Raw genomic sequence first — 27,685 nt, 5'->3', positions numbered from 1 at the left:
ACAACAACAACAAAAACATTACATCATTTCTCCCATATTGAAAATACTGTTACGCTTCATGACCTTAAGAGAGCCAGACTTGAAGCATGACATGTGACACTCATACCTGTAGAGGGAGCCTGACTGAAATCATAAATGATCTGTGTTATACTCTCTATATGAGTTTTTTAATGTCGTGCACTCTCTCTCACAGAAAGTTTTGAATTAAATGTTTTGGTCACTCAATCAGTTGTGGCAGACAGCACAACAGAGCCAGAATTTCAACAGCAAACAATATTACAAAGAAAAAAGGAGACGAACAAAAAGGTAGCAAAAAAGAACAAAAAGAAGCTGAAAAGGTAATTCAAATGTCAAAATAACAAACCAGAAAAAGAGTCAAAAATTGTACCTAATTGTTTCCTTAGAACCCCCCCCCCCCCCCAAAAGAAAACGAAGCAGCATATGTGGCTCCAGTATCACAACAATCTTGCCACCATCTTTCTCCTGCAATGTCTCACACAAAAAAGATTAACAAAAATACAGACTGGGTAGCTGTGTGTCCAGTATCCACTAATTGTTCTCCCTGGAAGCAACACAAAGCCATTGCATAACCCCACCATCCCAAACACACACACACACACACCGGCCTCCCCACCTCAGGGTCTTGGCATGTATATCAGGAAGAGGCCAAATATAGGCGTTGGATAGCGAGGGCTGGAGCCTTATTGATATAAAAACAGTGCCAAGGGGCCTGAGAGAAAGGATATCCTACAGGGGCTGAAGGCAAATTAAAATAATGAGCCCAAGAGAACGAGACCAGTGCCATTTATCATGGCGCGTGTGTGAGGAGAAAGTGTTGCACGACTGGTTTTCTTTTCCTTCCATTCCATCATTTCGTCTTCTCTGCTCTCACTTTTTTTGTTGTTGGGTTACGCAAGTATCTGTCTGGTATGGATAAGAGATGCATGTGTGTATCTGTGAGAGCGTGCATACTTGTGTGTATCTATGTGCATGAGTGTATGTGTGCATTGGTGTGGTGATATACAGTCTGAGACTGTATTGTGGCTCCTATATCTTGCCCTTTTGCCAACTCTCAGTTTCCCTCTAAAAACACACGGCTTATCAGCTATCAGGGACAGGAGTCTTTGTGTGTGTGTATGTGTGTGTGTGTATGTGTGTGTGTGTGTGTGTGTGTGTGTGTGCGTGTGTGTGTGAGAGAGAGAGAGAGAGAGAGAGAGAGAGAGAGATGCGTGTGCATTTTCCAGTTTGTTCAATGTGAAAGTTATGATAGTGTCATAAATCTGTTTCAACAATGGGTTTTCGGTGTGACATCTGACATTTTGAAAAATGTGTTCCTGGTGTAACCTGACTCACTGGTTTATACCAATGTTTCGCAACAGACATTGGCCCCTCGATATTGTTTAGTATATGGTGAGTGATATCGTCTGGATATGGAATAATATGTCTGTAGGACAACCTCATACAGGATCTGTATCTCATCCTTACCAATGGCGGCTCTCGTAATCTTACAGGGAAAGTTTGGCCCCACCTTGACCTGCAACACGCGGGTCTGAGCTGGACTGAAAAACAGTACAGTTATGTTCCAAACATAACATTATTCAAGCCTGCACTGCTTTTGGTCAGCATAGACCTAGCCTGGCATGATCAGACCCACATTCACAATGTTAACTTAATGCCAGCAAAGGCCAATATGGAGAGAGGTAGGCAAACAGAATCAGCATAGACTGACAGGACCTAACTTTTCCAATGTATTAAATACGAAGCAGTATAATCAGTATAATCGAGCAGTATAATCTAGCAGTAGCCACAAATCATACATAGCCAAAACAGCGTGTGCTGTTCTGTTTGCCTTTTCAGTGCGCACACACTTAATTCAAAGCTACACACGTTCCTGTGACATGTTCGCCATCTAGTGTCTATCTGGTGGTGCTATTCTCATATTTTATATGGATATCAGCGTGAGGGTGGGATTAATACATATAGCCATCCTGGGGGCATACATTTGTCTAAGAAATACAGTATTATTGCTAAACCTGCAACATCAAATATTTTATCAGGGAAAGATAAGGGAAGTCTATAATATATTCTTTCCTCCCAGTCGCAACCGTGCTATTAGGTCCTGCCATGACGTAATGGTTTGGTCATGTGTCTCGGCAGCAACTGTAATGTCAACATCTTTGAAACACACTCCTTCTGGCAGACGGGCCCTGTCATTCAACCGGAGAAGACGGTGTGTATTAGATTAACTTTTATTAAGTTTGATTTGATTTGTTTGATTTTTTATTTCCGATAACGGTAAAACGAACATAGTTGCACACCAGGTGCCTCTTGATAAAGCGAACTGTCAAACTGACAAGTACACTGACAAGTCCAAGGGCCCCGCCCCATTACAGCCAATGGTGACAATAGTGCAGCGTGACAAAGCGAAACATAGCCGGTGTCATCGTGACCATAGGGCTGTCATCCTTCTTCTTGTGCAACTGCCACAAGACATATGATTATTCTCACGGGGTACTTTGGTTGTCTCAGGGTCATGTTAAAGCGATATTAGAGATGTTAGATGAGAATCTGTGACTGGCGCAATATGCTTCTCCACCGGGGTGCACCGACCAACTCTGGACCAGTGGCGAATGATGATTTCTCAAGTATGGCAAACGGGACGGAAGTTACTGCACTGAAATGCGTGGTTGTTGGTGATGGCGCGGTGGGAAAAACCTGCTTGCTCATGAGTTATGCCAATGATGCGTTTCCCGAGGAATATGTGCCGACTGTTTTTGACCATTACGCAGGTAGGAAGATGTATTCGGCGGTTGTGCTGGGGAAATGGGTGTGTTTGATGTGTAAAGTCTAATCCACCCCATATAATATTTAGCTAAACAATGTAGTCAGTTGCAGGGGGTCATTAAAAGTAGGTTTTGTTAAAAGCATAATTTTCTTGAAACAGGGTACTTGTACTAAACACCAACTGGACACTTGTTGCTTGTTCTGCCTCTCCCGAATGTTCTGTGTTTTCCATTGGCTTGGGTGTTGGTCTTTGTAGCGCTCTAACAGTCATCTTGTTTATTTTACAGTGAGTGTGAATGTTGGAGGAAAACAGTATTTACTGGGCCTGTATGACACAGCTGGACAGGTACTGTTTACCCATTACCATACATGAATGGCAGTTGACACAAACATTTGGTCCTGGGGTTTGTAAGTGGGCTTAGCTGTGTGTTAATGTTAATCTTCACTCCAAGACGAAGTTCTTTGAGAGTGATTTTTTTTACAGCTCAAAATTGTTGTAGAATGGGTTTGGTGACATAATGCTGATGGCATTACACAAACAGTAACAGTAAGAAACAAACCAACAACAAACAGTAAAGGCAAAACATATGTTCTATTTGTATATTGTGTATACAAGAGTTACATAGGATGGAGGATACTACAGGACTGCATGTCATGAGCTTAGTATTATGAACTTGTTATAAAGTAAATGCGCTTACATCAAGTCTTCAGTTGTGTATGTAAAAAAAAAAGAAGCTTTTTCTTAGATGTAATTTTGAAGGCATAATGAAACATTGAACGGTGACACTGTGTTGTCTACTCTTTGACAATATCTAGTAGTATATATATATATATTTTTAAAATAGTTTGGAAGGTGAAGCCAGGTGGATCAAGCGGGACTAAGAATTATTTGTGGTGACTGACACAGTGAAGCTCAGACAGAGTTCCTTATTTTGGTCTCGTTCTGCTTATGGTTGTAGTTTCTGTCTTTCTCAGCTGCTTGCAGTGTTGGTGTTAGTGTTAGTCTTGGTGTTGGTGTTGGTGTGTGTGGCGGGAAGGAATGGAGAAGTTTCAAACAAGAATACTTGTAGATAGGACAACAAACCTACCCATTATTTATTCTGCTAATACCTGAGCTTGCTGCCATAAGTAACTGCTGAGTCATTTCTTTGAACATCTGAGAGGCCTGTTATTTTCTGGCACATGAGACTATTTAGAACTATATTGAGTGTTATCAAGAATCATGCAAGCAGGAATGTGTCACAACTAAAAACGAGTCAACTGAAACCAAGTGTCATTACCTTATTCATGTCACTCAGGGGGTCCTTCTGCTTGTTCTTATCGAGAAATCATTCCGGATTTTCAATATTTTCTTGTGCCTTTAGAAACCTAAAATGTGTTTGCTAGAACTCCTTATTTCTCTGAGAGGGTTACTCCTTGCTATTCTATTTCCTTATTCGTTTTTATTACATCTAGACATTGTTCTTTGGGGCAGCCAGAAATATTATATGTCATAAGCATCATATCAGGTGAGCCCTTAGGCACATAGAAGTATCATGTTGTGCATCTCTGTGTGTGTTTAAAGGGACCTGCTGAAAATCTTGACACACAGTATTGTTGCCCACTCTTCTATTCCGGGCCTAGTTTTCATCTTTTCGATGATCTAATGTATGAGCTGTGTATTAGGCAGAACTAGGATTGCCAGGAGAAAGGGCTGTGCACATGTTTGCACACAGTGACTCATACCTGTCACACTAAAATTCAGTGACTCAGAGTCCCAGCAGATGAGAGCATGGGCAGTGATGATAGTGAGTCTTGTGAACTGCAGTGCATTGTCATTGGGGAGGATGCTAACCTTAATGCTAGTACACCAGCGATTGTTTATGTTTTTTTTTTTTTTTTAAATGAAGGATAAATCATGAAGACTGTATTCATGATGATTTTAATCAAAAGTCTTCAAGGCCTTAAATGCCTAATAAAACTGAAGGTTTGTATTTCTGACCTGGTTGTGAAGGTCTTTACAGACAGGTAGGCTCTCATTCCTTTCTCTAGTAGAATGTATACACAGAGGATCAACTGCTTAATCTCTGCTGCAGAAACTGGCACAGGAATCAGTGATGTGTTTCCAACCTTTGCTCGGTGTTTACTATAAACTGACACATGACACAGGTAGGCCTGCCACAATCGTTACATAATCGTCTGATTGCAATTATTTGAGCTGACTGCAGTCATTTTGCATAAGCATTAGAATCGTTTCCATCCCTTGTCCACCATTTGAGGTTTGACTGGTGCTCATTTAATGACATCATCTCGTTACGCCCACTTTTTCTGCTATGGTTTAATGGCACATGAGTAGATTATAATGTAATGTAGTGCATATTTAAGTTGTCATTTATGTCATTTCTACCCTTTGCATTTTTTGTTTACAAAGCCTAAAAGGCAAACATAATGTTCCAATGTTCAATGCTAATAAATGGCACTTCTTCTTCATTAGGTGTATGTGTATTATTAAACTATGATTTGGCATGCAATGAACAGAAAAAGACAATTAAATTGTTAATGACAGTTATTTGTATGACAATTAGTTGTCATAAAATGTCATTGTCTTGATAACCCTAGACACAGGATGTGTTACTCAATGACTACTTATACCACACAGGCACGGACCTAACTTTATATACATGCAGGAATACACACCGTCGCATTTTGAGTTTCGTATTTTGAATAACAAAAACAACCATACAAAACAATCATAACAACAACCAAATGTTTTTGAAGTCATGACATAATCAACAGACACCCTCATACCTTCACACTCTTAGAAGGAGTCAAAGGTCAAAGGTCAAGGGTCATGATTTTGCATGCATTCTCTCATCTAAAAACATATGACAACTTAAATAGCATATTTGTTATGCAGTAGGAAGGTGAACAACAAGCCGTCCCATTCTCTTTTCACTGTCATCCCTCCACCTCTTTTGCTTTACCTTCTAACCTGCACTGTCCTGCACTAAACCTTTATTTTGGAAACAAACCCAGTGAAGGGTTGAATTTATGTACAGCAGTTACACCGAAAACCTACAGAAGCTACTGCAGAACCTTTTTTTGTTTTTACTGTGGGCCTAATACTTCACGCGTCTCTCAGCAGTTAAAAAGCTTTCAACTGTATTTAAACATTTATTTGGAAGAGTATTGAGATGAGACACTGCAGGGCAGCTGGATCTTGTGTATGTTTAGTATGTCAAACTATGTCAGAAATATTGGAATTTGCAATATATTTTTAGCATATTAAAATGATGTACGTTTGATGTATCTTTCATGTCTTGATTTTAATGTATTGAACAGTTGAGCGCTATTCACTGTTTATACACTATACATCTCATCTGTTTGAGGCCAGCTCACATAATCACAGTGCCCTCTGCTTGGCAGGAGGACTATGATCGCCTGCGTCCTTTGTCCTACCCCATGACGGATGTCTTTCTCATCTGCTTCTCTGTGGTCAACCCTGCCAGCTTCCACAACGCTCGGCTGGAGTGGGTACCAGAACTGGAGGAACATGCACCGGGGGTTCCCTTCCTCCTCATTGGAACACAGGTGAACCTCCCCAGCACAACCGATGAGCCCAAAAGAGTTTAGAAGGAATTAGAACTACTCCATTACATTGGTTGGAACAAATGGTAATACGGTAATAGTCCTTTGAGGATATTCTTTAATTAAGAGTTTAAAAGAATCCATCATCAAAATCGACTGCAAATACAAGCAGTCACATGCTGGATAGTAATGCCTATACGATCCAACTTCTACAGTATTGCAGTATCTTAGTATCAGAGACTTTACTCTCCCTTTGATCAGATTGACTTGCGTGACGACCTGAAGACCATCGCCAGGCTGAACAGCATGAGGGAAAGCGCCATTACAGCAGAACAGGGTCACAAGCTGGCCAGACAGGTAATATATCCTATCATACTCAGCCTCTTCCCTCACAGAGGAGGGGATTAAGAGGGAGGTCAGGGGAGTGTACTATCTAGTAGTTTTGTATTCTGTGGCATAATGTAGTCACTCCTGCCTGTCCTTCAGGTGGGGGCTCGCTGCTATGTAGAGTGCTCTGCACTGACCCAGCAGGGCCTGAAGGCAGTGTTCGACGAGGCCATCACCATCATCCTCAGACCGAAGAAGAGGAAGAGGAGGGGCCTGAGGAAACGGCTGTGGCCCGGCTGCCTTCACTGCTGCCCAATCACATGACCTTAAGTAGTGGACGACTGGAAGACGGATGTGTAGGACAGAGCACAGGGCTGCCAACTCTCATGGCTGGTTTGGTACGAGGATAAGAGCCTCATTCAAAAATGTAGTGTTCATTATATTTGTGTCAATGGAACAAAATAACACAATGAAACTTGGCATGAAACTGCACACACAAGCAAACGCTTTGGTGGACTTATTGGTGCAATTGAGAGACTTAAGTGGATAAGGAAGGAGAAAGGCAGAGGTGAAGTGAAGGAAACAGCTGATGGAGTTAAAAGCAGAGTGGACATTGTTTAGGACAGATTTCAGACTTTCAAACGAATGAATACACAAATTAGGTTTAAAAGTACATTTAGACCAAAATGCCAGTTTTTGTTTTTATTTATTTTCTAACTCAACAGAATTGTCCATAAGAGTTAACTCTCAGTATACACCTTAACTGTGCCATTCACAACATCCTCAAATAAGAGGAAACTCATTTTCACCCTTAGTCTTCCATGGGGCATTGACCACCTCTTGATCTAGACTTTGTTGTCACTGTTGTGATCAAGCTGGGTGCCACAGATCTCAGTGACTGGATACTGCATTAGACAGTGATCTACTGATGCCAGATTTCTCTGTGTTACCCATGACTGAGAGACCTGGCAGCGTCCAAAATGAACCATCATTCTTAGAGCTCCCACACTACTTGTGAAGTTCTTTCATGGCATTTACCCACATGGAGTAATTTAAGGAACATTTTAATACCTTTCAACACATTGGCCTTTTGACACTTTTGTGGCAGGTTACTGATCTATTTTGTATTGGCTTACTGCTATGGATATCTGTACAACTGTCTGTTCCATTTTATGTGAACACATTGTCTGCCATAAACAGCACATAAGCCTACCACTAGCAATTATACTCATCATTACACATACTAAAAGCTAATCTGACATATACTCCACCTGACTCCACACTCTCATCAGCAAGAATACAATAAACTGTTTGTATACTCCTGATTACACATGTTCCTGCATTTATAATGGTTTCATAAGATAAAAATATGTGTTTGCTTACCATTTTTACACCACTTTCACAGACGGTTTCTTAATATAGCTACTTAATCAAAAATATGTCTGATAAGAAATAGCAAATGGCACTGGCGTTGTCAGTCATTGGACTTTTGATTATAGGAAAAGAAAGGAAGAGACAAAGGTGAAAAAGAAGGAGAATACTCACTAAATCGGTACACTCATGCTTAGGCCTACTACAGTGACAGGCTGAGAGGGCTTTCTCAAACCTGTGTTGAGAGCTGGAGATAAATTAAACTTTTATTTAGCTTAACAGCCAATCAGAGTGATCTCTCTCACTGGCAGTCTCTGTCGCTGATTCGCCATGCTCAATTGGCCAAAAAAACATAGACAGTGGTCCGACTAGTGCCAACAGTGCGGTACACACCACAAAAGCTGTGGCCACAGACGCTCGCCAATGGCCCGACATTGGCCGACTGTCAGCCTGGTGTGTCACGGCCTTAAATCCTTATGAGTTTTCCTCCACAATGACATTTTCCATCGAGGTCAAGTAAAAGTGGTTAGGAAAGGATATAGGACAGTGTTATGCTAATGACAGACTATGCTAATGCTAACACTAATTTAGGCATACATGCTACACAGGACACAGAGAGGAGGACATAAATAACATTACTAGAACAGAACACTGCTGATTTACAGACACACTGGCTGAACTCTCACCCAGAGCATGCTCGGGGTACAATATTATAGTTTGTGAGAAATGTAACCTATTGATTGACATGCTGATTTTGTACATTGACGTATGGTTACATAAAGAAAAACCATACAATGGGATTAGAGATGATTATAATAAATCGTATGGAGTAAATATATAAGATAACACAAGGGGTGTATTTCATGTATGTGTTCTGTGCATTATAAAGAGGACACATAGAACATATATAGCAGATATATTAATTTATTAGTGTTGGATACTGATCCCATTTCATAAATACTTGAGAGTGCAGATAAAACCCTTCATTCCTGAAAATTACATTTATTGATTTCACACCTGATATGTTATGTCATTTAGAGACATTAATTACTTAGGGGATTAATACATTAAAAGAGCATTTATAGAAAAAATATATATAATGTAGCAATCCAAAAAACAAGTGCAAGAAAAAGATTTGAGCATCAATACAAATGAAGTAAAACTGTTAAGCATTTCTTTTGTGTGTGTGTCTGTGCATGCACACGCACGTTGGTTCATCGTCAGTGCAGCATCAGGACCGATATGAGCAACACAACCAAGCTGAAGGCCAGGGAACCCTGGTGAGTGACATCTCCTCCACTAGTGGAAGGGGTAGCTGAGGGACCAAAGAGCAATACACAATATTAATACATTTAACAACAAAAACAGAAATAACAATGATGTAACAATTGTGTGCTGTTGCTTAACAACCAGTACTATAAAAGAGGAAATGAGAGTGTGATAATATGAAATATGATGATGTAATGTTTTTTTTTATATATAAAATGTTTTTAATATGCAAAATGTTTTATAATGTTCATCTAAAGTGTATATAATGTATAAAATGTATGTTTTGGTTCTAAATGGGTCCCTGGGAAAGACCCTACATTCTGTAGTCACTTTGATTAATGTGTCATGTATTCCTATCAAGTTGATTCTACAACTAGTTCCTTTGCATTCAGACAGCAAATTGGAACATTTTGTGATGTGCAGCGAGCATGTTGTGTGCGTGTATGTGTGTTCTGGGTGGTGAGCATGACATAGCTGTGTGCCAGAATGCAGTGCAAATGTTAGAGTGAATGATTTATTGTTTAATTCTTTGTCTAATTCAATCTCTTAAAGCTTTGTTCTAACTTACCATGTCTTGTGGCTTTCTTCCTTAGTTAATGTTAGTGTGTGTTTTCTGAGTCAGTGTGTTTATGACCTAGTGTGGTTTTCCTAATGTGTTGGTCTACCCTTGCCCTCTGTCATGTGTCTCTATATAAAAGCCCATGCCAGTCTGCCAGTCTGCCATTCTGTATCAGTGTTTGAATGTTGTGTCTGTGTGTAACAAATAGCATTGAAGCCAAACTCTGGCGTGAGTACAATATAATTGTGTTGTAAAACACAACATTCCAGATTAGCTGTGCATCTTGACAGATTGAGAATCCTGGCGTGGCTGGAGCAGTCATGATAAAAGACTACTTAATATGGATGAACATCTGTATGAAAACGTGTGAGTGAGACCGTAAATGGATAGTTGGATGCGGGAGATCTTCCTACCTGGCACTACTACAGTGGTAATGGTGGTGGTGTCAGTGGCGTTGCTGGAAACATTGAACGAGGGTGTTGCAGTGGTGACAGTGGCAACAGTAGCTCTCCCTCCAGTCAAGCCCAGACCCAGCAAGTCGAGCTCCGACTGAGGCTGCTCAGCGATCCATGCCTTGATAATGGAGTTGTTCTCAAAGGTCTTCAGGTCGTTTATGTTGACCGAGCCGAGGAGTCCTTGAACATCACTCACGCTTAGATTCTGAAATGGGAGTGTAAAATAAAACAAGGTTTAATCACCTTTAAAAACTTGAGAATGATATGTAATGACATTACATTTCTGTATTAGTCCTACTTTACTTTAATGCTTTGGTATTTGAGGCTTCAGTAATAGCGGTGGATGAATGTCTATGTTGTTGACATTCCCTTGACATTTACAGTACAAGTAAGGTGCTGAGTTTTAGCAGTATACTATATTTTCTCCCTGAGGTTTGAAACCATAACACTTGTTATTTTGGCACCTTGCTCTACCAGCTCAGCCTCAGGAAGTTATCGCTGATGTTAATCCAATCTCATATGATATATCATGCAAATACTATGGTTACCGTGATAACATCGAGATTGAGGATGAGGAATGTGGTGATGTCCATGCTGATATTCTGCGATGCCAGGCTACGGATGTCTGTCAGGGAAGCACCGCCTGAGGGAGAGAGTCAGTATGTCTGTCATTTGTCTTGCATAGCATAACATACTGTATCTGTTAGTCATATTCATATATCATGCATTAATAACATACTGTATATACTGTATCTAGTACAATGTTAACATATACAGCTGTAACAAACCATTGTGAAAATGTGGACTCAATGTGGATGAGAATGATGAGAACATTAACATTATTAGAAATATCTCCTAAGCAATCAAAGGTGGCCAAGAGTACACAGACATGTGGACAAGAGGAATGGGTCTTATCAAAGACACAATTTAAACAAATTGTCTCCAAACTGTGAAATCTCGCCATATAGTCCTATAAATGCTCAAGACTTGTTTACCCTTAATGCTGAGAGGTAATTAAACATACATGTTGGGGTACAGGTACACATGTATCACACAATGGGTACAGGTACACATGTACCACACAACACCGCCAAGGTTAGGGGTTCGATGTCTCATCCCGTGTCTGGGTAACCATTGACTTCTGACATGTTAGCACATTTCTCTACCAAATCTGCCACAGGCACACAAGCAGGAGCTAGGGATTAGCTGACGAGGCTTCAAACCACCCTGCACAGGCACACATGCTTACCCAGGTATGGACTGATGAGGTGGTAATATGAGGTGTCGGCGGTGGTGCTCCTCAGCTGTCTCACTGAGCTGAAGGAGGTCTTGGCTATGGTGTAGAGGGCAGTCTTCTGTTGGGTGGAGCAGGAGGTCAGATCCACAGCCTCTGCGTCCCTGTGTGGCGATGAGAGTGAGAGAGAGGGTAAGGGGAGGGACATTAGGGGTTGAACATGAGAGCGCTACTTTGGCTGGGTGGACTAAGAATACAATGGAGGGAGTAAATTAGCATGACAGAGATTAGGGTGAATGGTGAGATACTCCTTTAACTGGGTGCACTTGAATAAAATGGCGAAAGGAAGTGGGAATGCCATAACTAACTAGTCATGGTAGTCATGACAATTACAGTGAATTACACATTTTGTTATTTTATGATGTGTACCAGACACAAGGCAGGAATGAGGATATCCAATAGGCTCTTCCTCATGGACCCAACAAACACCAATATTATAAAGTTGGCTACTGGATTATTGTTGTGTTCATGAGCAACTGGGACCACAGCGATCAAACAACCCCCAATAGCTGCTGAACGTTTTTTGTTGGGTGTTTGTTGGGGCAATGTGCAATGGCCTAAGGCCTGAAGTGTGTCCTCACTTTAGGCTGTCTGATGTGATGTTGCTCAGCACACTGGTGTCAAGGAAACAGAGGTTGGAGCCAATGGCGTTGATCTCGTCGCTGCCTAGTGTGTTGTTGGCTACGCTCAGGTACTTCATGATGACTGCCTTACTCTGAAAATAAACACAGGGGAGAGAAATAGCGTTAAAGTGTGTGTGTTGTGTGTGAAATGAACTGTGTATAAATACTTTCCTATTCAATGTGTCTGGCCAGAAGAAAATCTTAGGAATAGGAAATCTTCACTTTGGAGAAAGTGTGCCGACTGCAAGCTTCATCTTGCGGATGAAAATGGTTTATATAGTTGGACTTTGTGTGGGTGCATGTGGATGTGTGTGTGTGAGAGATCCAGAACAATCATGATTCCAGACATTTTTCTTTCTTCTTTTCCTTCGTCTTGACAGTCAGTCAGCAGAACTCTAATGCATTATTCCTACTCTGCTCAGACTCACCTCCGTGGCGTTCCACTCTCCGTCAGCCGAGTTCATCAGAGCCGCCAGCGTGTCGATCACGGTGATGTTCCACTTACTGATGTCTTCTGTGGTGGCCACGTGGGCCGTGGAACCCAGCACCTGGAGCTCAGTGTCCGTTAAGCCTTCTGGGTATGCCTGGTAGAACACAAGATGATGCAAGACAGATAGAATGTAAGAATGGTGGAGTATACATCAGACGTCAGAATATAAGAATGACGGCATATGTGTGATATAGTATTTGCCAGATTTCATACTGCATACCAGATTAGAGATGAGAAGTTGGAAGATAATTAGGGTAATCCAACTGTCAAATTATAGGTTGCCTCAACAAGACATGATTTCTTGTATACTGGATGTTTTTTATGTTCTGCTTTTATCTTCAGTTTTTTCATGTATTGCTGATTTTACCCTCTTGCCTTAGTATCACCATTACTGCCAATGCTTATCTCATTCTACAGAATGTTCTCTCTTATTTCATTTACTCAGTTATATGTGCAAGGAAAAAGAAAACCAATTCTAACCAATTCCTACACTGTAGGAATGTCATCAGTGGCATTACCTGATTTAACTTGGCCAGAATAATGGTCTGAAAGCCTTCGTCGTCCACCTTCTCGGTTACTGTGGCCAGGTTGTCCTTGAGGATGTCCGCATCCAGGCAGAGGTCGAACTGAGCAGTGTCATAGCCGAACGGGAAGGACGGGTCACTGATGGTCGACTCAGTGATGTTCCCAAGTACGCATCCTGGAGAGTTAAGTTCAAAAAGGATTACTGTGGATGGACACTAAACCAAGCACAGCTTCTACTAGCAATCCTATGTCCTCTCATTAATTCTTTTGTTCTGCATTTATCATATTTTCACCATGAATAAAAGAATAAACAGAATGCAATGGGTGGAACTGAAGATAGATGTACTGTGGGGTATGGTGGAGTACGGCAATGAATGGTAGTATTGTATGGGGTATTGTACAGTATGGGAGAGTATAGTGGATTACAGTTATTGATACAGTATTGTTTCCGTACCTGCTCCACGTCTGAACCGGCGTGAGTTGCATTGCCTGAAGAGCCTCCGCAGTTTCCTCTTCTGGACCCTCTGGCGCCTCAGGGAGGGCAGGAAGGACCTGAGGAACGCTCTTTTCTCCGACTGTCAAAAGAAGAAGACACGCGGAATGCCAACATGGGTCAACATGGGTGGTTCGTCTCTTTGAAAGAGACACGCGTAGGTCATTAATGAGGCCGAAGAGGAGTGAAGCTGCACTGTGGCTACATCACGCTGCTGAGGAACCTCACCGTGCTGAAGTGGTCCCAGAAGGTGCGCGTAAGGTACAGGGGGAGGATGCCCAGGTCCTGCAGAGTCTGCTGATTCCATGTGGACGTGTTTCTGAAGAGCAACATGTAAGATGCAGGCTGTATATTACTATGCAATCAATGACCAGTCTAAATTAATGATCAGTTACTGATAAGTCTGAATTTGTATTTGTTCATTTCTGGGACCCTATGAGTAGTTGCACATGGTTTACCCATATGTTGTGTTTCCTGAGAGTAGTAGGACCTCTACGGCCGAGACTTGGGCATCTGTGAAGTCTGTGCAGTTCTTGAGTTTCTCCAGAATGGCAGCATCAGAGGTCTGGATGTAGGCACCGTCCAAGGTGCACACCATGTTGCCCAGGATGTCCACATGCTGCGCACTAAGGTTGAAACCAGTGATACCCTATAGTACACACCAGGGACAAAGGGGCAACATTGACAAATTAACCAAATTTCCACTGAACCAAAATTAACCAAATTGTTAACTATTTCAGCTTTTAACACATACTGTGACATATTTGTAGGTGAAAACAGATACAAATAAACATGGCCATGTGCCCAGGGATGCCAAAATGTTTACATTCAACAGTATGTCAGGGTGGATGTTGCTAACATTTACATTACTTGCATGTACAATCCATCAACACTCACCAAACAGCTCTTGGCATTGTTCCACAGTGTCGTCTTAATGCTAAGACTGCTGGAAACGACAGAGAAGTCTGCAGCACTGAGGGCTTGGAAGTAGGCCTGGCAATTGGCCTTGTCTACATTGGCATAGCTAAAAAAACATGCAAAATTGCAGAAAAAAAGCAAGAGATACAAATAATTAGACACATTTAAAAAAAAAACTACATTTTGTCACAACAATACATCAGGCATCATCTACGTATATCATATTCACTTTCCCATTTCCTTTTTGTTGTTGTCATCAAGCAAATTGTCCTTGAGTAGGTGCTTGTATTCATGTTAGTACCTCTCAATGGACTCAACAAGTATGTGTTGTCAGTCTACTCACTCATAGTACAGCAGCATATCTGCGGGATACTCTGTGAAGTTCTGTGAGGCTTGGCTTTTCACATGGTTGTACATGCAGGTCAGCTGTGAAGCAATCCAATATGTGATTACAAGCTTTGGGATTTTTTTCAGTACACACACATCCTCTAATACATCTAAAAATGCAGTATACAGAACTCCTATGGAACAAGAGAAACAGCTGCACAGAAGAAGAGAGGGGTGCAAACTGAAGGGCACAGCCCAATATGCCCCTTTGAATTAACCCCAGGGTCAGTTCTGGTTGTCCAACTCACCTGAGACTCTTTCAGCACCACCTTGCGACGTCGGCGACGTGGCCTGCAGGCCCGGACAAGGCGTCGCACCTTTGCCTTCGATATTGTCTGCACTGAGCTACAGGAAAAGCCTTGCAACACAGATGGAGACAGCCTGCGCAACACAATACACAACAGTTTGAGTCGTCATGAAGGACACAGACGGAGACAGCCTGCGCAAAACGATACAAAACAGTTTGAGTCGTCATGAAGAAAAAAAACACAGAACAGAGTTTGAATAACAATGAAGAGCAGAGTTGAATAATGCAGAACATAGAATAAATTGAACAGTAAAGAATGTATTGTACTCAGTGTAAGGTTTATGTATAGTGATATACAGTAAATAATGAAATAAATGGCTTCATAACCAGGTTTATTTTGAACTCCATTATGAAATATTTTTTTAACAGAATTTTGAGTGAACTAGCAGGCACAGATGAAAAGGAACTAATAGCTAGTCTGGCTCTGCTACACATAATAGAAAGAAAAGTTAAACTATTTTGCTAGCAGCAGCAAAGACAAAGATAGAACTGCCACCTTGTAGTTTTGTTGCAAATGTGTGTACATTATGTATGTTGTTGAGCACTTATAACTTACTCCTCTGTGTCATTTACAGCAGATGCGACTGAGTCAAAGAACATCACAGCCTGCACAAGAGAATGATCATTGTATTACTGTGAAATTAGGGGGGTTAACACTTTGGTACACTGCAATATACTGTATGACAATAGAATCTTAATAGTCAACAAATACTACATAGAAATATATTTATACCACTGCTTGGTTGAATTCGCTTTTGTGACTCATTCCTTAGAATGTCAATTACATTTTCATATTTTCACACCTATGAAGTTACACACCTATGAAGTAGTTCCAGTTTTTTGACCATATTGTCCTTGCAATTCACTAGGTTTTTTCAATTAACTGTAGCTATGTGACAAAGTACTTAATAGAACGCAGCGGTACAGAGAGAAAGACGTCGTACATGTCTGGTGTAACTTATAGCGCCATTATTTCTGACATGAGCCGACAGTACTTTTACAAAACTGGGCTCAAAGGAAGGCTGGATGCTAGTTTGACAAATATGGAACTAATGTCAGAGCTTTTGCCATAGCAGGAGTCATTTAGAACTATCTGGGCTACAACTTCAAAAACGACTCAAAATGTGGTGAATGGAAGTAGTTGTACAAACAGGGATTAAAACCTGGAAATTATGTCCGCAAATTAACCTAATCTAAGTGTATCAGCAACGATATAAAATGGATAATAGTGGGATAGAATATGATGCACCGTGAGGTGCAATGAACACATTACCACCTCGCTGTGCATTATTTTCTGCTACCTGAATGCTGAATCGATTATCCCTTACATATACTGTACATAAATGTAAATGCATCGGCCACACTGAAGGGAGGGCCACATACATATACATCATCATTAACTAAATGACACAATACTAAAGGATTGAGGTTACCTGTTGTGGCTTCCATGTCTTTGCGTTGATCTGTGTCACACTGGCTGAACTGGACGATGTCAGCAGAACCCGAGGAATCGACCCAGCCAGTGCATCAGGGACATTTGTCAACAACTGTGTTATACTCTGATCTATGGAGATTATCTGTTGAAAAATAAAAAAATACGCACAAACACATGCACACACACACACACACACACACACACACACACACACACACACACAGAGGGAGGGAAAGCATACAGCAAAAAAGATAGAAAGACAGAGAGGAAGAGAGAGAGACAAAAGGAGAGCATGTTGATCTCATTCACAATAAACTAAAAACATTACTTTTACAGACACAATTCCAATCAGTCAGTCGCTATAACTATGAACTCTTTGGCAACCTTCTTGACGTAGGTCTGCTGTACAATGGTGGGTGTGGTCAGCAAGTTGTTGATGAACACGGTGTTAGTGGTTGTGGTCAGAAGTTGTGAGGAGGTGATGCTGGATATGATCGTTGAGGGGACGCCCTGGATGAGGGTTCCCAGGGAGACTAGGAAGGATGCTGTAGTGATCTAAGAATCAAAGCGATGATAGGAGACGTGAATTACTGTCAAGACATTGCAAAGGTGCCTGATATATTGAGACTGTAATGTATTATGGGTGAGAATGGCGAATAATTAGCATGATAATTGAGCCACAACTGTCTATTTCTGAGGTCATTTCTGAGGACAACATGAAAGGTTTTCTGCCTTACACATCATTAGCAGAATCTCCTAGCATCTGATAAACCGATCAACTACCTGTATGGTCTTGGTGATGGACTGGATGATGGCGTTGACCTGCCCCTGGTTCCAACCGCTGACCACACTAAGCGTGCTCAGTGAGGAGACGATCACACTGGACGAGGCCTCATTGATTTGGCCTACCGTCAAGCTGGTGCTGTCGTTACCTAGTGACTGGATGGTGTTGGCAGAGAGCTGGGGCAGGTTGGCCACCAGTGCGGCTGAAATCTGAATATGACAAATGAGTAATGGGAGATGGGGGTAAATGAAAGGAGCATTGTGATGTCACCCACTACACTGGTGACTGCCATCATTACAGTAATCCCATCGGCCTTCTATGATCTAGTTTGCAACGAAAAGGATGGGATTGAAGAGTTACAAACTTTGATACTACTTGTTTAATATGATCAGTTCAGTTCGCTGTATTTGTGGTGTCTTATTCTCATTACTCAAACCATCAAAAATAATAATTTCCAGTGTATTGTTTAAAATGACAGATTACTCCAACTCTAACAGGTTGTGCTAGAAGAAAGCATGTTAAAACGTCGTAATCATTATGGTACGATCCATCCCAGCCCTGTTACTTAAGAGTAACCAATCAATCAACTCGTGAACACATGGGGGTATTTATAATTCAAACCACAAAAAGAGAGTGCTACCTCAGGTTCGGATCCATTACAGATCAGATTCAGGCTGTTCAGCATGGCTATGCTGTCCTTCTCACCCAAGTTCTCGTACGCAGACACAGGTACGAGACACAGGATATGACCAGGGAGACTGCAGAACAGAACAGAAAAGTACGGAAAGGAACACAACAGGAAAAAGACGGTAATGAGTTTCAGTGGCGCTTTTTAAACCATTTAGCCAGAGCTGTGACTTATACACTCAAGGTGCCATGTGTGAAGCTAACGGGCTCCTGTGTCTGCCACATGTGGCCCACAGTGGGTTGCATGCCAAAGTTGCACACTTTTTGAGGGTGGAGGTGCATTAGGTGATATTTTAGCCTATGGAGACAGAAAGACAGACAGACAGACAGACAGAAAGACAGACAGACAGACAGACAGACAGACAGACAGACAGACAGACAGACAGACAGACAGACAGACAGACAGACAGACAGGCAGAAACTCACTCGACTGGGCTGAAAGAGGGGTTGAGGATGTACAGCTGTGTTGTGTAGTAGGAGATGAGAGTAGAGGAGACATCGGGGCTGCCAAAGAGCTGAATGTTTGCAGTGTTCTCCAGAAAGACGCTGAGCTACAGGGATACAGCAGAACAAGAGATCATACAAATTAGGAGGAGACATCTGTGTGTGTGTGTGTGTGCGTGAGTGAGAAAGAGAGAGGGAGAGAGAGAGAGAGAGAGAGAGAGAGAGAGAGAGAGAGAGAGAGAGTGAGTGAGTCAGGGGTTACAGAGAAAGAGCATGTGTGTGTATATAGTATGCATGCATGTTTGTATCCGTGGCATGCGAACTTGCAACAAATACTGAAAGGTCTGAATGTTGGCAGTACATACACAGATTTACAGTCAAATTCATTTTTTAACCATTTAAGTTTTGCTCTTTTCCACTCTAATCTATAAAATCTGCCTTTGACACCTATAGAAAATTTTTGGTGTTGAATTTTCCCGATTAAAACCTGCACCGTATATAAACTGTATTAGTATTTTATGTAATTTTATAAAACAAACCCGTGTATTGACCATACCTGTGTTTTAACTGCAGTTTATTCAACGTTATATCATACTGTCACGTAAAACTAAATGTCATGTAGTGCAACCCCTACTAGCCATTTAAAAGTTGTATGTTGCATATTACACACGCTATCAACTACCAACTGTTAAGATGGTTCCCTAGGCTAGAGATAGCAAGGGTAGTTCATAGCTAGGTTAAATACATTCCCATGTATAGACATATAGTCATAACCGCAGGGCTGCAGACATTTTACAAAATCAATGTAGAAATCAGTTAATAGTTGGGAAATTATGGTAAACTACATTAACACACTGTTCATTCTGCAAATGTAATTATATGTCATGCCAGTAAAGTTCTTAAATTTGAATTTTAGATCTACATATATAGATATAGGTGTAGATATCTCACCTGGCTGGAGGAGCAGAAGGACTGAAGGTCGCTCACAGAGACGTAACTGATGAATGCACCCACGTAGTTCACAAACCAGGCCGTGGAGTTTAACTCTGGGTGGTTGGCATTGTAGCAGCGTGGTGTGCCATCTTTAAACATCAATCACAAGTTCAACAAGGTCAGTCTAGCTGCCGTCGAAAAAAAGCATTCTTCGTCTAATGTTCAAGTCCATCTTTCATAGTAAATTATTGATCAATAATTGATTATCATCAAATGAACCAGTTTGCACAAACAGGTTTTCAGGAAAATATGAGGCGAGTTTTCAGCAATGAAAACAAAGTTAATGTTTTGCGTAATATATGACTTAAGTTAAACACTCATATCTCATATCAAGTTAAACACTGACCAATAATACACCTACAAAACAAAGAGCCATATTTACCAACATCTGTCAATGAATCAGTAGCCATCAGCAGATACTACTTCAGATAATTATACGGAATATCTCTCCATAATACACAATATGCATCAACTCAGAGTCCACTAAAGAATCCACTAAAACTCTACGTTCCACAAAGCTTACCGTTGCTGAGGTAGGCCTTAATGGAAGCATACACATCCAATTGAGTGAAGTCTGCACTGCTATAGTTGAAGCTGCTGCCCATGATAGAGACTCTGAACATCCAAAAATACAGAAGTTAATTAAACAGTTTAGTCTCTCCATCACATTTGGATTAATGGAAGAAGAAGAATATGGGAAGGAAGAGGAAGAAGGTGAATAAAAAGAAGAAGATAGATATGTCATTGATGATGAAACTAAGCACAAAAAGAGGGAGAACAGAGAGAAAAAAATTACAATACTGCTATTACCAATAACAAAAATAACAACAAACTCACAGTTTTCTGTAGGACAGGCATGAGGAATTCTGGATAAAAGAGACACTGATGAGGTCCTTGGTAAGGAAGCGTAGATAGTGCTTCAGAGCCACGTCAAACCAAAGATTTACTTCGGGCAGCGTTGCGGCACTCAGCGCCTGAGACCACACACAGGGCAGGATCTGCTGTTGCACTGACTCAGGATCAGATATCTGTAGAGAACATCAGGGAACATTAGAGAACATGACGAGCAGAGGAGAACACATAAGAACATCAGAGAACATCCGTCAAGGAGGAGAACACATGAGTTAGAGAACACATGAGACCAAAGAACATCAGCGACAGACAACATGAGAACATCATAGAGAATAAGAGATCAAGACTATCCTGTATCAGGAACTTTTAAAGCCAAAAAAGGAGAGCAATCCATAAGAATATGATAAATAAATGTGAAAATGAATGTAAAAGTATTCTAAACAATAGGTAGTAGCTCACCAGTTCCAAATACTCAGCGGTTCTGTTGTAGTTGTTGAGGACAATGCAGAGGTCTGAAGAGTTAGTGACGACAACTGGCTCACTGAGGTAAGCGTTCAGTTCAGATGGCTCCATGGAGTTTAGAACCTGGAGAGGTCAAACAATTGTGGATCACCAACTATCATACTGACCAGTTTTCAATGAATTCAATTTTCAATTAGTTATCGATTGGTGGCAGTTGCCATGCGTAACACGTGTGGGTATGGGTCACCAATTATTGTGCTGACCAGTTTTTAATAAATTGATTTTGAATTACTGATTGATTGATTGGTTGACGGTTACCATTTTTACTGTGTGATTGGACACCAATGGACACATTGACAAAGAGGGATTTCACTGATGACTGTGTGTGTGTGCATGTGCATGTGTCTATGTGTGTGTGTGTGTGTGTGTGTGTGTGTGTGCGTGTGTGTGTGTGTGTGTGTGTGTGTGTGTGTGTGTGTGTGTGTGTGTGTGTGTGTGTGTGTGTGTGTGTGTGTGTGTGTGTGTACTTGTGTGATTATTGTTACCTCAGGTAGGCGGTTGGAGGGTATCAGGGAGAGAAGGGTTGACAAGTCAGGGAATGTGAAGCGAAGGAAGGTACTATTCAGGAACCTGTAGAAGCTTCCACCAGTATAGCACTGCAGTGGGGTTGGCTCTGTAGGATTTCAAAAGGTTTTATTAACATAAAGGATGAATAACTACACTTGTGTTGTGTCCAAAGCAGAGTTGGATGTCTGTACGATATTTATTTCAACAAAGACAACCTTGCCTTGGTCTAGTCTCCAAAACCCCAAAACATTGCAATTTGAGGTATATAAATGCTTACATTAGCAAGTTAAAGCACCATATACCAAATTAAAGATTATCAATGATACAGTTTAACTACAGGCTAATTGTAAACTAAATTAAAACTAAAAATCATACCTTTCAGTAGAAGCAGGATGTTTTGTTCAATCTCCTTTTGAACCTCCTTATTCAGCAAAGAATTTATGAAATCCAGTACGTTAATGCTATCAGGGAACAGAGAGAAAGAACAGAAAATTACTTTTGAGACACTGTGCAGGTTATTTCAATTATCTACATATAGTGAATATAACAAAGGTCTAGTGATCATTTGGACACTGATTAGATGTGAATGAGAACATCTCATCTTTAACCTTAAATGTTTAGAACCAGAACCAGAATTGAGCTTTGAAACGTGTAATAGGTCAAGTTCTAGGTTCAAGTCCTGATCAGAGTGAGGTGAAACATTACAATAATCAGTTTAGAACCTCATCTCACCCCTCTCGACTAATATTGCAGGACCGGTCTTTGATGATGCTGAAGTATAGAGCCACTTGGGATGTGGATAGGCCATGTAGGAGGGGACGTAGGCGAACGTTCACCCAGGTTACAATCTCCGTGTCTGGGACTGATGGTGATGAGAGGTTCCCTTGGTCAAAGATCGCCTGAAGAAACGCACCCTTCACCTCCAGCGTGTAGTTCATCTCAAGTTTCTTTGATGGAATAATTAAGCAAGAATTGAATGTAAACAAGGGACCTACACAACTTCAAGTGTATACATGAGTGAATAACTGAGTGGCAAAAAAACAAACATCAGACAGGTAGAAAAGGAAAACCAAAATGAATGAATGTATGAATGTATGAATGAATGAGTGGATAAATGAAAGGAATATTACAATTGCAAATGAAAACAGTTCCCTTTGCTTTAATGTCAGTCAGTCTCATATGCAGTGTCATACCTCAATGACAGGAGATACAACGTCGAAGAATGCAGCAAACTTGGCTGGTGTGATGGCTGCCATGACGGTCTGCACACCTCCGGAGGTCTTCAGTTGGCCGGGGGTGGAGGCCAGCTCAGCCAGCTGGGTCTGTGTGAGGACCTCTACCACCTCCACCTGTGCGGAGTTTAAAGCAGCAGTAAGGAGTTTTGATCTAAAACTTGCATATTTGAAACTGATAAAAGCATGCAAACTGGTGTACTCTGCTAACTTGTGTCTTCGGGCAATATAGATGGAAATGTCTAAGATGTTCTCCTTTTTACAGGGTTACTGACAAGGACCATACAATTACCTCTTAAACAATAAATGCCCTTCCAGTGATAAAATGGATTCTTTTTCTACTCGTCAAAAGTGACAGCATGCCAGATCATAATTAAATCAAGGTATCCCTCAGCACTATAACCTACTATTAGGGGAACAGGTGTTTCATCATCAAACAACAGTAGCAGCATAATGAGGGGAGGAAAAGATCAGTTGTAAACAACTTATAAATGGCTGAAATACTTTGGGTACATTCAGAGCTGTAACTTTTTTTTTTAATTTACCCCATTAAAGTCACTCTTCAGCTTCAAGAAGTCTCTGAATGGGGCAAAAATGCTGAACTGCCCAAAGTTTTTGACCAGCCAGTCTTTGTCACTGCTAACAGACTGGACACAGGACAGACCTGTGGACACAGAAAAAAAGGGAATGACACACATGTACACATGACACACTGGTTCCCTCTCTCACACACTAACACACACACACACACACACACACACACACTAACACACACACACACACACACACACTAACAAACACACACACCACTCTCAACTAAATTGGAACTGTAGTCACCTTGCGTTGACTGGCCGATCATGTATTGTCTGTTGAAGCTGAAGATGTTTTCAGCCTGTATAGCTGACAGCTGAGCAAAAACACCATTAAATCCTTTCACTCTGAAAAATAAATCAAAAGATGTGTGAGTCTATGACAGTAAACTTTATCAGGGCTACAGCCCTTTAAACACATTCATAATATAACACATTTATACTCATATTGTATGTAATGTATGCCTGTATGTAGGTATGTATGTATGTATTATTATTATTATTATTATTAGGCAACATTATAAAAGCTAGAACTTGTATATCCTATATGTCAAACATGGAGAGGAAAGCAAGGAAGCCAATGAAACTAAGAGGACCTCCTTGCCACTCTCCTATTCTATAATATCTATGGATTCTAACCTTCACCTAGGTCTGGCTAAACTCAGACATTGCACTCCATCATGGTAAACAGTTCACTCTTAAGAGTAGGCAGGCTCACATTTCATGGTAGGAGTCACAGCTGATGTTTTGGGGAATTACGGAAAGGCCCACAGGATCGATGCTGGGCAGGAACAGAACAAGATAGTGCTGGAACCACAAGGCAAAGTTCTCTGGCTGGAAGAAGTGGAACTTGGGAGCTAGTCCAGTCAGGGTCATATTCAAAACAATATCCCGCACACCTGCAGAGATGGCTGTCAGGTTTTTCTGAAAACACAAAATTGGAAGTGAGGGATTATCCGATATGTCGGTGATGGACAAAGACAGTGGTTGAAGAAGTATTCAGATATTCTCCTTCAGCAAAAGTAGCAAAAGAGGAATATAAAAATACCCCAGTACAAGTAAAAGTCCTGCAGGAAAAATACTACTCCATTAAATGTACATATGTATTAGCGGAAATATGCATTTTAAGTCTCATATATATTAATAATACTGAAGCATCACTGTGTAAGAAGCATGTTACTGATGTAGGTTCTGGAGGTATAATTCATTTTAACTTCTTTATATGAAGTTTTACATACAGGGACACCAGATAAATCTGAGGGGTTGTGAGATGATTAATGGAAGAGGAAAAAATTTAAACACATTTCTGATAGACAAACCTGACAACAAAATGCTTTATGTAAGGCCAAATAGGTTAGAAAATACTAGTTTAATATTTAACAATGTGTTGTATTTTAAAAGCTTGTTATCTTATCCATTGTGTAAAATCTTCATCTTAAAAATAACTAGTAACTAGTCAAAAGTGTAGTGGAGTAGAAAGTACAATATTTCCCTCTGAAATGTAATGGAGTGGAAGTATAAAGTAGCATAACATGTATTTCAGTACAGTACTATGTATTTCTACCACTGGACAAAGAATTAGCAAAACCATGAGCTGTAAAACCTGTCCAGTAACAATTTATTTGTAGTCTCATAATATATTTAATGATGTAACGATTATTTACTGATGTCTGACTGCAGATTGCTATTTCCTGTCATGAATTGCCACTGTCAGTATCCAGTGATATTAATGTATTACATCTCAATTACTGGTTATTGGCATGACAGATTTTCAAACATTTCATGATGTGACAGCTTATGAGCATGAAACATGCTGTCATGGCATCCAAAGTGCTGTCACAACAAAGCCAGTATGACAGTATCATGTCAGTGGACATTATAACATGAAGGCTATGTCAAAGTGTCTGCTAAATACTGGACATTTAGCTTTTTTAAATATTCCTCACAAAATATTCAGTATTTACTATATGTCTGAATGTGGAAAACCAACCAAATAGTAAAGTATAAGGTCCACTTATTTTAGTTACCTACAGAATTTCAGAAGCTACACAAACACACAGACACAGACACACACACACGCTTGATTCCTATGAAGGAGTGCAGATCAGAATAAATGTCTTCTTATACTCATAATTCATTAATTTTATAATGAATTATCATAATTCATTTTATCCTTTTATCAGTAATTCCCACAGTAAGTAGTTATATATTTTTAATCACCATTATAGCATTAATTACGGTAGTCTGCTGTGGTAAACTTTTATGACTCACAAAAGCCGGGGCCTGTGATCAAGACTCTTACTTGTCAACTGGTAGAACATTTAAACTCAGTCTATATTAGTCAGAGACGCTAGACAGAAATGCTTTGAGCATATTCCTTTGACCTTGCCTCTCTCTTGTTATGCACATTAGAATTGTAATAAACCTATTTCCTGATTGAAAACCATAACTGAAGTCTACAATTCTGTGGCCAAAAATCACATCTGGCTCTCACCTCAGCTGCATTGTCAATGACTGCAACAAAAAATCCTGTGAGTTGGCTCTCGTCATTAGACTCCAGGAGGCTGGTGAGGACATTTCTAACTAGCTCTTCATCCTGAGCAACGTCATTGCCGGGGTCCAATATGAGCTCTGCTTTCTGCCCTGGAGTGAGAGAGGCCACCACTGATGCCTGGAAACAACAAAATAATGTGTTACTTGTGTACGCTTTCTTAAACGGTGTGGTGTGCAGAACAACGTTTCAAAGTGCCAATGAGGTTTCTCTTACTCCTGTAATGTTCAGTTCTTTAAAGGCAGAGTAGTCTACTTCTTTGGAGAATGGACCCAGGTTGACTTCCAGCCATTCGGCATCATTCTGGATGTCCAGTCTGCAGGCTAGAAAATAAACAAAAAACGTGGGTCAAAGCCTGAGGTAAGCGCCAACATCTCGGGAATTTATAAAAGATTTGGAAATGGGAAGCTTCCGCAAGGCTCAGGAAATCTTGGGTCAGAATCCAGGTTAAATAAGCTAGCATGGTGTGTGCAAGGGCAAGTTACCTCTTTTGTTGAACGTGGCCAAGAACTGCTTCAGATGTTTCACAAGGACGTTGGCAATTCCCTTTCTTCTGGTGAGGGGCATTTTCTTGGAGACCTTGCCCATTCCTTTCACACTACGAGAGAAAAAATGTTCAGATATTAAAGTTTCCTAAGTTTGCCAGCCGTCATGATGTTCTTCTACTGCCACGATAACTTGCATCATTCAGGTCTTGCACTGAAGAGCCATCAGAGATATACACAGTGCTTACATGACTTGGTAGTTGGTGCAGTTTGTCTGTGCAGTGGTTTGAGTGAGCATCTCTGTAGTGAAACTGGGGAGGACAGGAATTAGTTTCACGTGGAACCAGGCGATCCAGGCCGATACCTCAAACTGCGGGAAATGAACACTGATGATGTTGAAGGTGCGGTTCATGGCAAGGTCTCTCACGGGAGGGGCAATATCTGGAATCTGTGGAGACAGGAGAGAAATGAGCGTTCATATCCCCTATGAAGGGCACCAGCACGGTGCGCTGGGAATCTTTGTCGTCTTGAGTGGATGGCGTGAATTACCTCGGGAGCCACGCTCAGTGCTGTCAGAAACTGGTCAACATTTTGAAGAGCATCTCCCTCCTCTAGGCGATCAAAGATGGCCTCCATTTTTGTGGAGTCATTCAGTGCTCCGGAAGTCAGAGTCAGCTGTGCTGCCTGGGATGGCGTCAGCAGTTCCAGAGACTCAAACTACAGCGTGCGATGAAAAAGCAGTTAGGGACGTGCTCGGCCGGGAAGCTAACAGGTGATTTGATGTGAATGATCAGGAAATGATGGAAGGGACTTACGCTGGAGAAATTGCCATTGAGTTTTTGTAGATCTTCCAGTGGCGCGTAAACCGCAAAGTCGCCAAAGTTCTTCTGAAGCCAGTCTTTGCTGCCTAGGGTGCCAGTGATGCAGCCAGGATCTGAAATAAATACAGCAAAGAAACATGATCGTCATGCGTGTGCTCTTACTCAGGAGAGACATCACAGTGTCAAGTTTGAACATTTTCTCAAAGCCTGGGAGTCTTTTCCCAAGCACCAACCTGATGAGTTTCCTCTTGAGAGGAACGGATACAGGAAGCGAGTGAAGATGGTTCGTCTTTGTTCCTCATCCATGGATGTTGACCGGTTGCTGAGGGCTGCCACCCTGAATGGATGAACACATGAACAGGGATAAGATCGCCTTGCTCGTGAGCAAGAGTGAAATTGCGTCAAGCATTGTT

The 27,685-nt window shown here is 41.1% G+C and overlaps 3 protein-coding genes across 3 annotated transcripts; 1 reads left to right on the top strand and 2 right to left on the bottom strand.

Moving 5' to 3' along the window:
- The first annotated feature begins 2,150 nt into the window (after positions 1–2,150).
- Positions 2,151–8,003, top strand: LOC105900041 (rho-related GTP-binding protein RhoQ-like). The gene is made up of 5 exons (XM_012827292.3): positions 2,151–2,789; positions 3,072–3,130; positions 6,190–6,354; positions 6,613–6,708; positions 6,838–8,003. The coding sequence occupies exons 1-5, from the start codon at positions 2,561–2,563 to the stop codon at positions 7,000–7,002; spliced, it is 714 nt and encodes a 237-aa protein (XP_012682746.1). The 5' UTR covers positions 2,151–2,560; the 3' UTR covers positions 7,003–8,003.
- Positions 8,004–11,549: 3,546 nt separating this feature from the next.
- On the bottom strand, positions 11,550–13,073 carry LOC116223257 (mesothelin-like protein). Its single transcript, XM_031579301.2, has 3 exons — positions 12,678–13,073; positions 12,208–12,341; positions 11,550–11,730 (listed from the first exon to the last, which is right to left on the bottom strand). The coding sequence occupies exons 1-3, from the start codon at positions 12,711–12,713 to the stop codon at positions 11,550–11,552; spliced, it is 351 nt and encodes a 116-aa protein (XP_031435161.2). The 5' UTR covers positions 12,714–13,073.
- Positions 13,074–26,309: 13,236 nt separating this feature from the next.
- Positions 26,310–27,603, bottom strand: LOC116223312. Its single transcript, XM_031579459.1, has 5 exons — positions 27,506–27,603; positions 27,267–27,385; positions 27,001–27,168; positions 26,700–26,899; positions 26,310–26,564 (listed from the first exon to the last, which is right to left on the bottom strand). Exons 1-5 carry the CDS (start codon positions 27,576–27,578, stop codon positions 26,423–26,425), a joined length of 702 nt encoding a protein of 233 aa, XP_031435319.1. The 5' UTR covers positions 27,579–27,603; the 3' UTR covers positions 26,310–26,422.
- Between the last annotated feature and the right edge of the window lie 82 nt (positions 27,604–27,685).

Source organism: Clupea harengus, chromosome 13 (genome assembly GCF_900700415.2).
Source record: "Clupea harengus chromosome 13, Ch_v2.0.2, whole genome shotgun sequence".
Lineage (NCBI taxonomy): Eukaryota > Metazoa > Chordata > Actinopteri > Clupeiformes > Clupeidae > Clupea > Clupea harengus.
This window is presented reverse-complemented; position numbering and strand designations above follow the sequence as displayed.

Bases quoted from the DNA above. Each gene is read 5' to 3' on its own strand.
- LOC116223257 (XM_031579301.2), bottom strand. From the start codon at position 12,713: ATGAACTCGGCTGACGGAGAGTGGAACGCCACGGAG. The intron at 12,342-12,677 runs GTGAGTCTGAGC...GTTTATTTTCAG, and splicing joins GAGAGTGGAACGCCACGGAG to AGTAAGGCAGTCATCATGAA. The intron at 11,731-12,207 runs GTGAGGACACAC...ATCGCCACACAG, and splicing joins ATCACATCAGACAGCCTAAA to GGACGCAGAGGCTGTGGATC.
- LOC105900041 (XM_012827292.3), top strand. From the start codon at position 2,561: ATGAGAATCTGTGACTGGCGCAATATGCTTCTCCACCGGGGTGCACCG. The intron at 6,355-6,612 runs GTGAACCTCCCC...CCCTTTGATCAG, and splicing joins TCCTCCTCATTGGAACACAG to ATTGACTTGCGTGACGACCT. The intron at 6,709-6,837 runs GTAATATATCCT...CCTGTCCTTCAG, and splicing joins GTCACAAGCTGGCCAGACAG to GTGGGGGCTCGCTGCTATGT.
- LOC116223312 (XM_031579459.1), bottom strand. From the start codon at position 27,578: ATGGATGAGGAACAAAGACGAACCATCTTCACTCGCTTCCTGTATCCG. The intron at 26,900-27,000 runs GTAATTCACGCC...CTGTCTCCACAG, and splicing joins CACTGAGCGTGGCTCCCGAG to ATTCCAGATATTGCCCCTCC. The intron at 26,565-26,699 runs GTAAGCACTGTG...TTTCTCTCGTAG, and splicing joins TGCACCAACTACCAAGTCAT to TGTGAAAGGAATGGGCAAGG.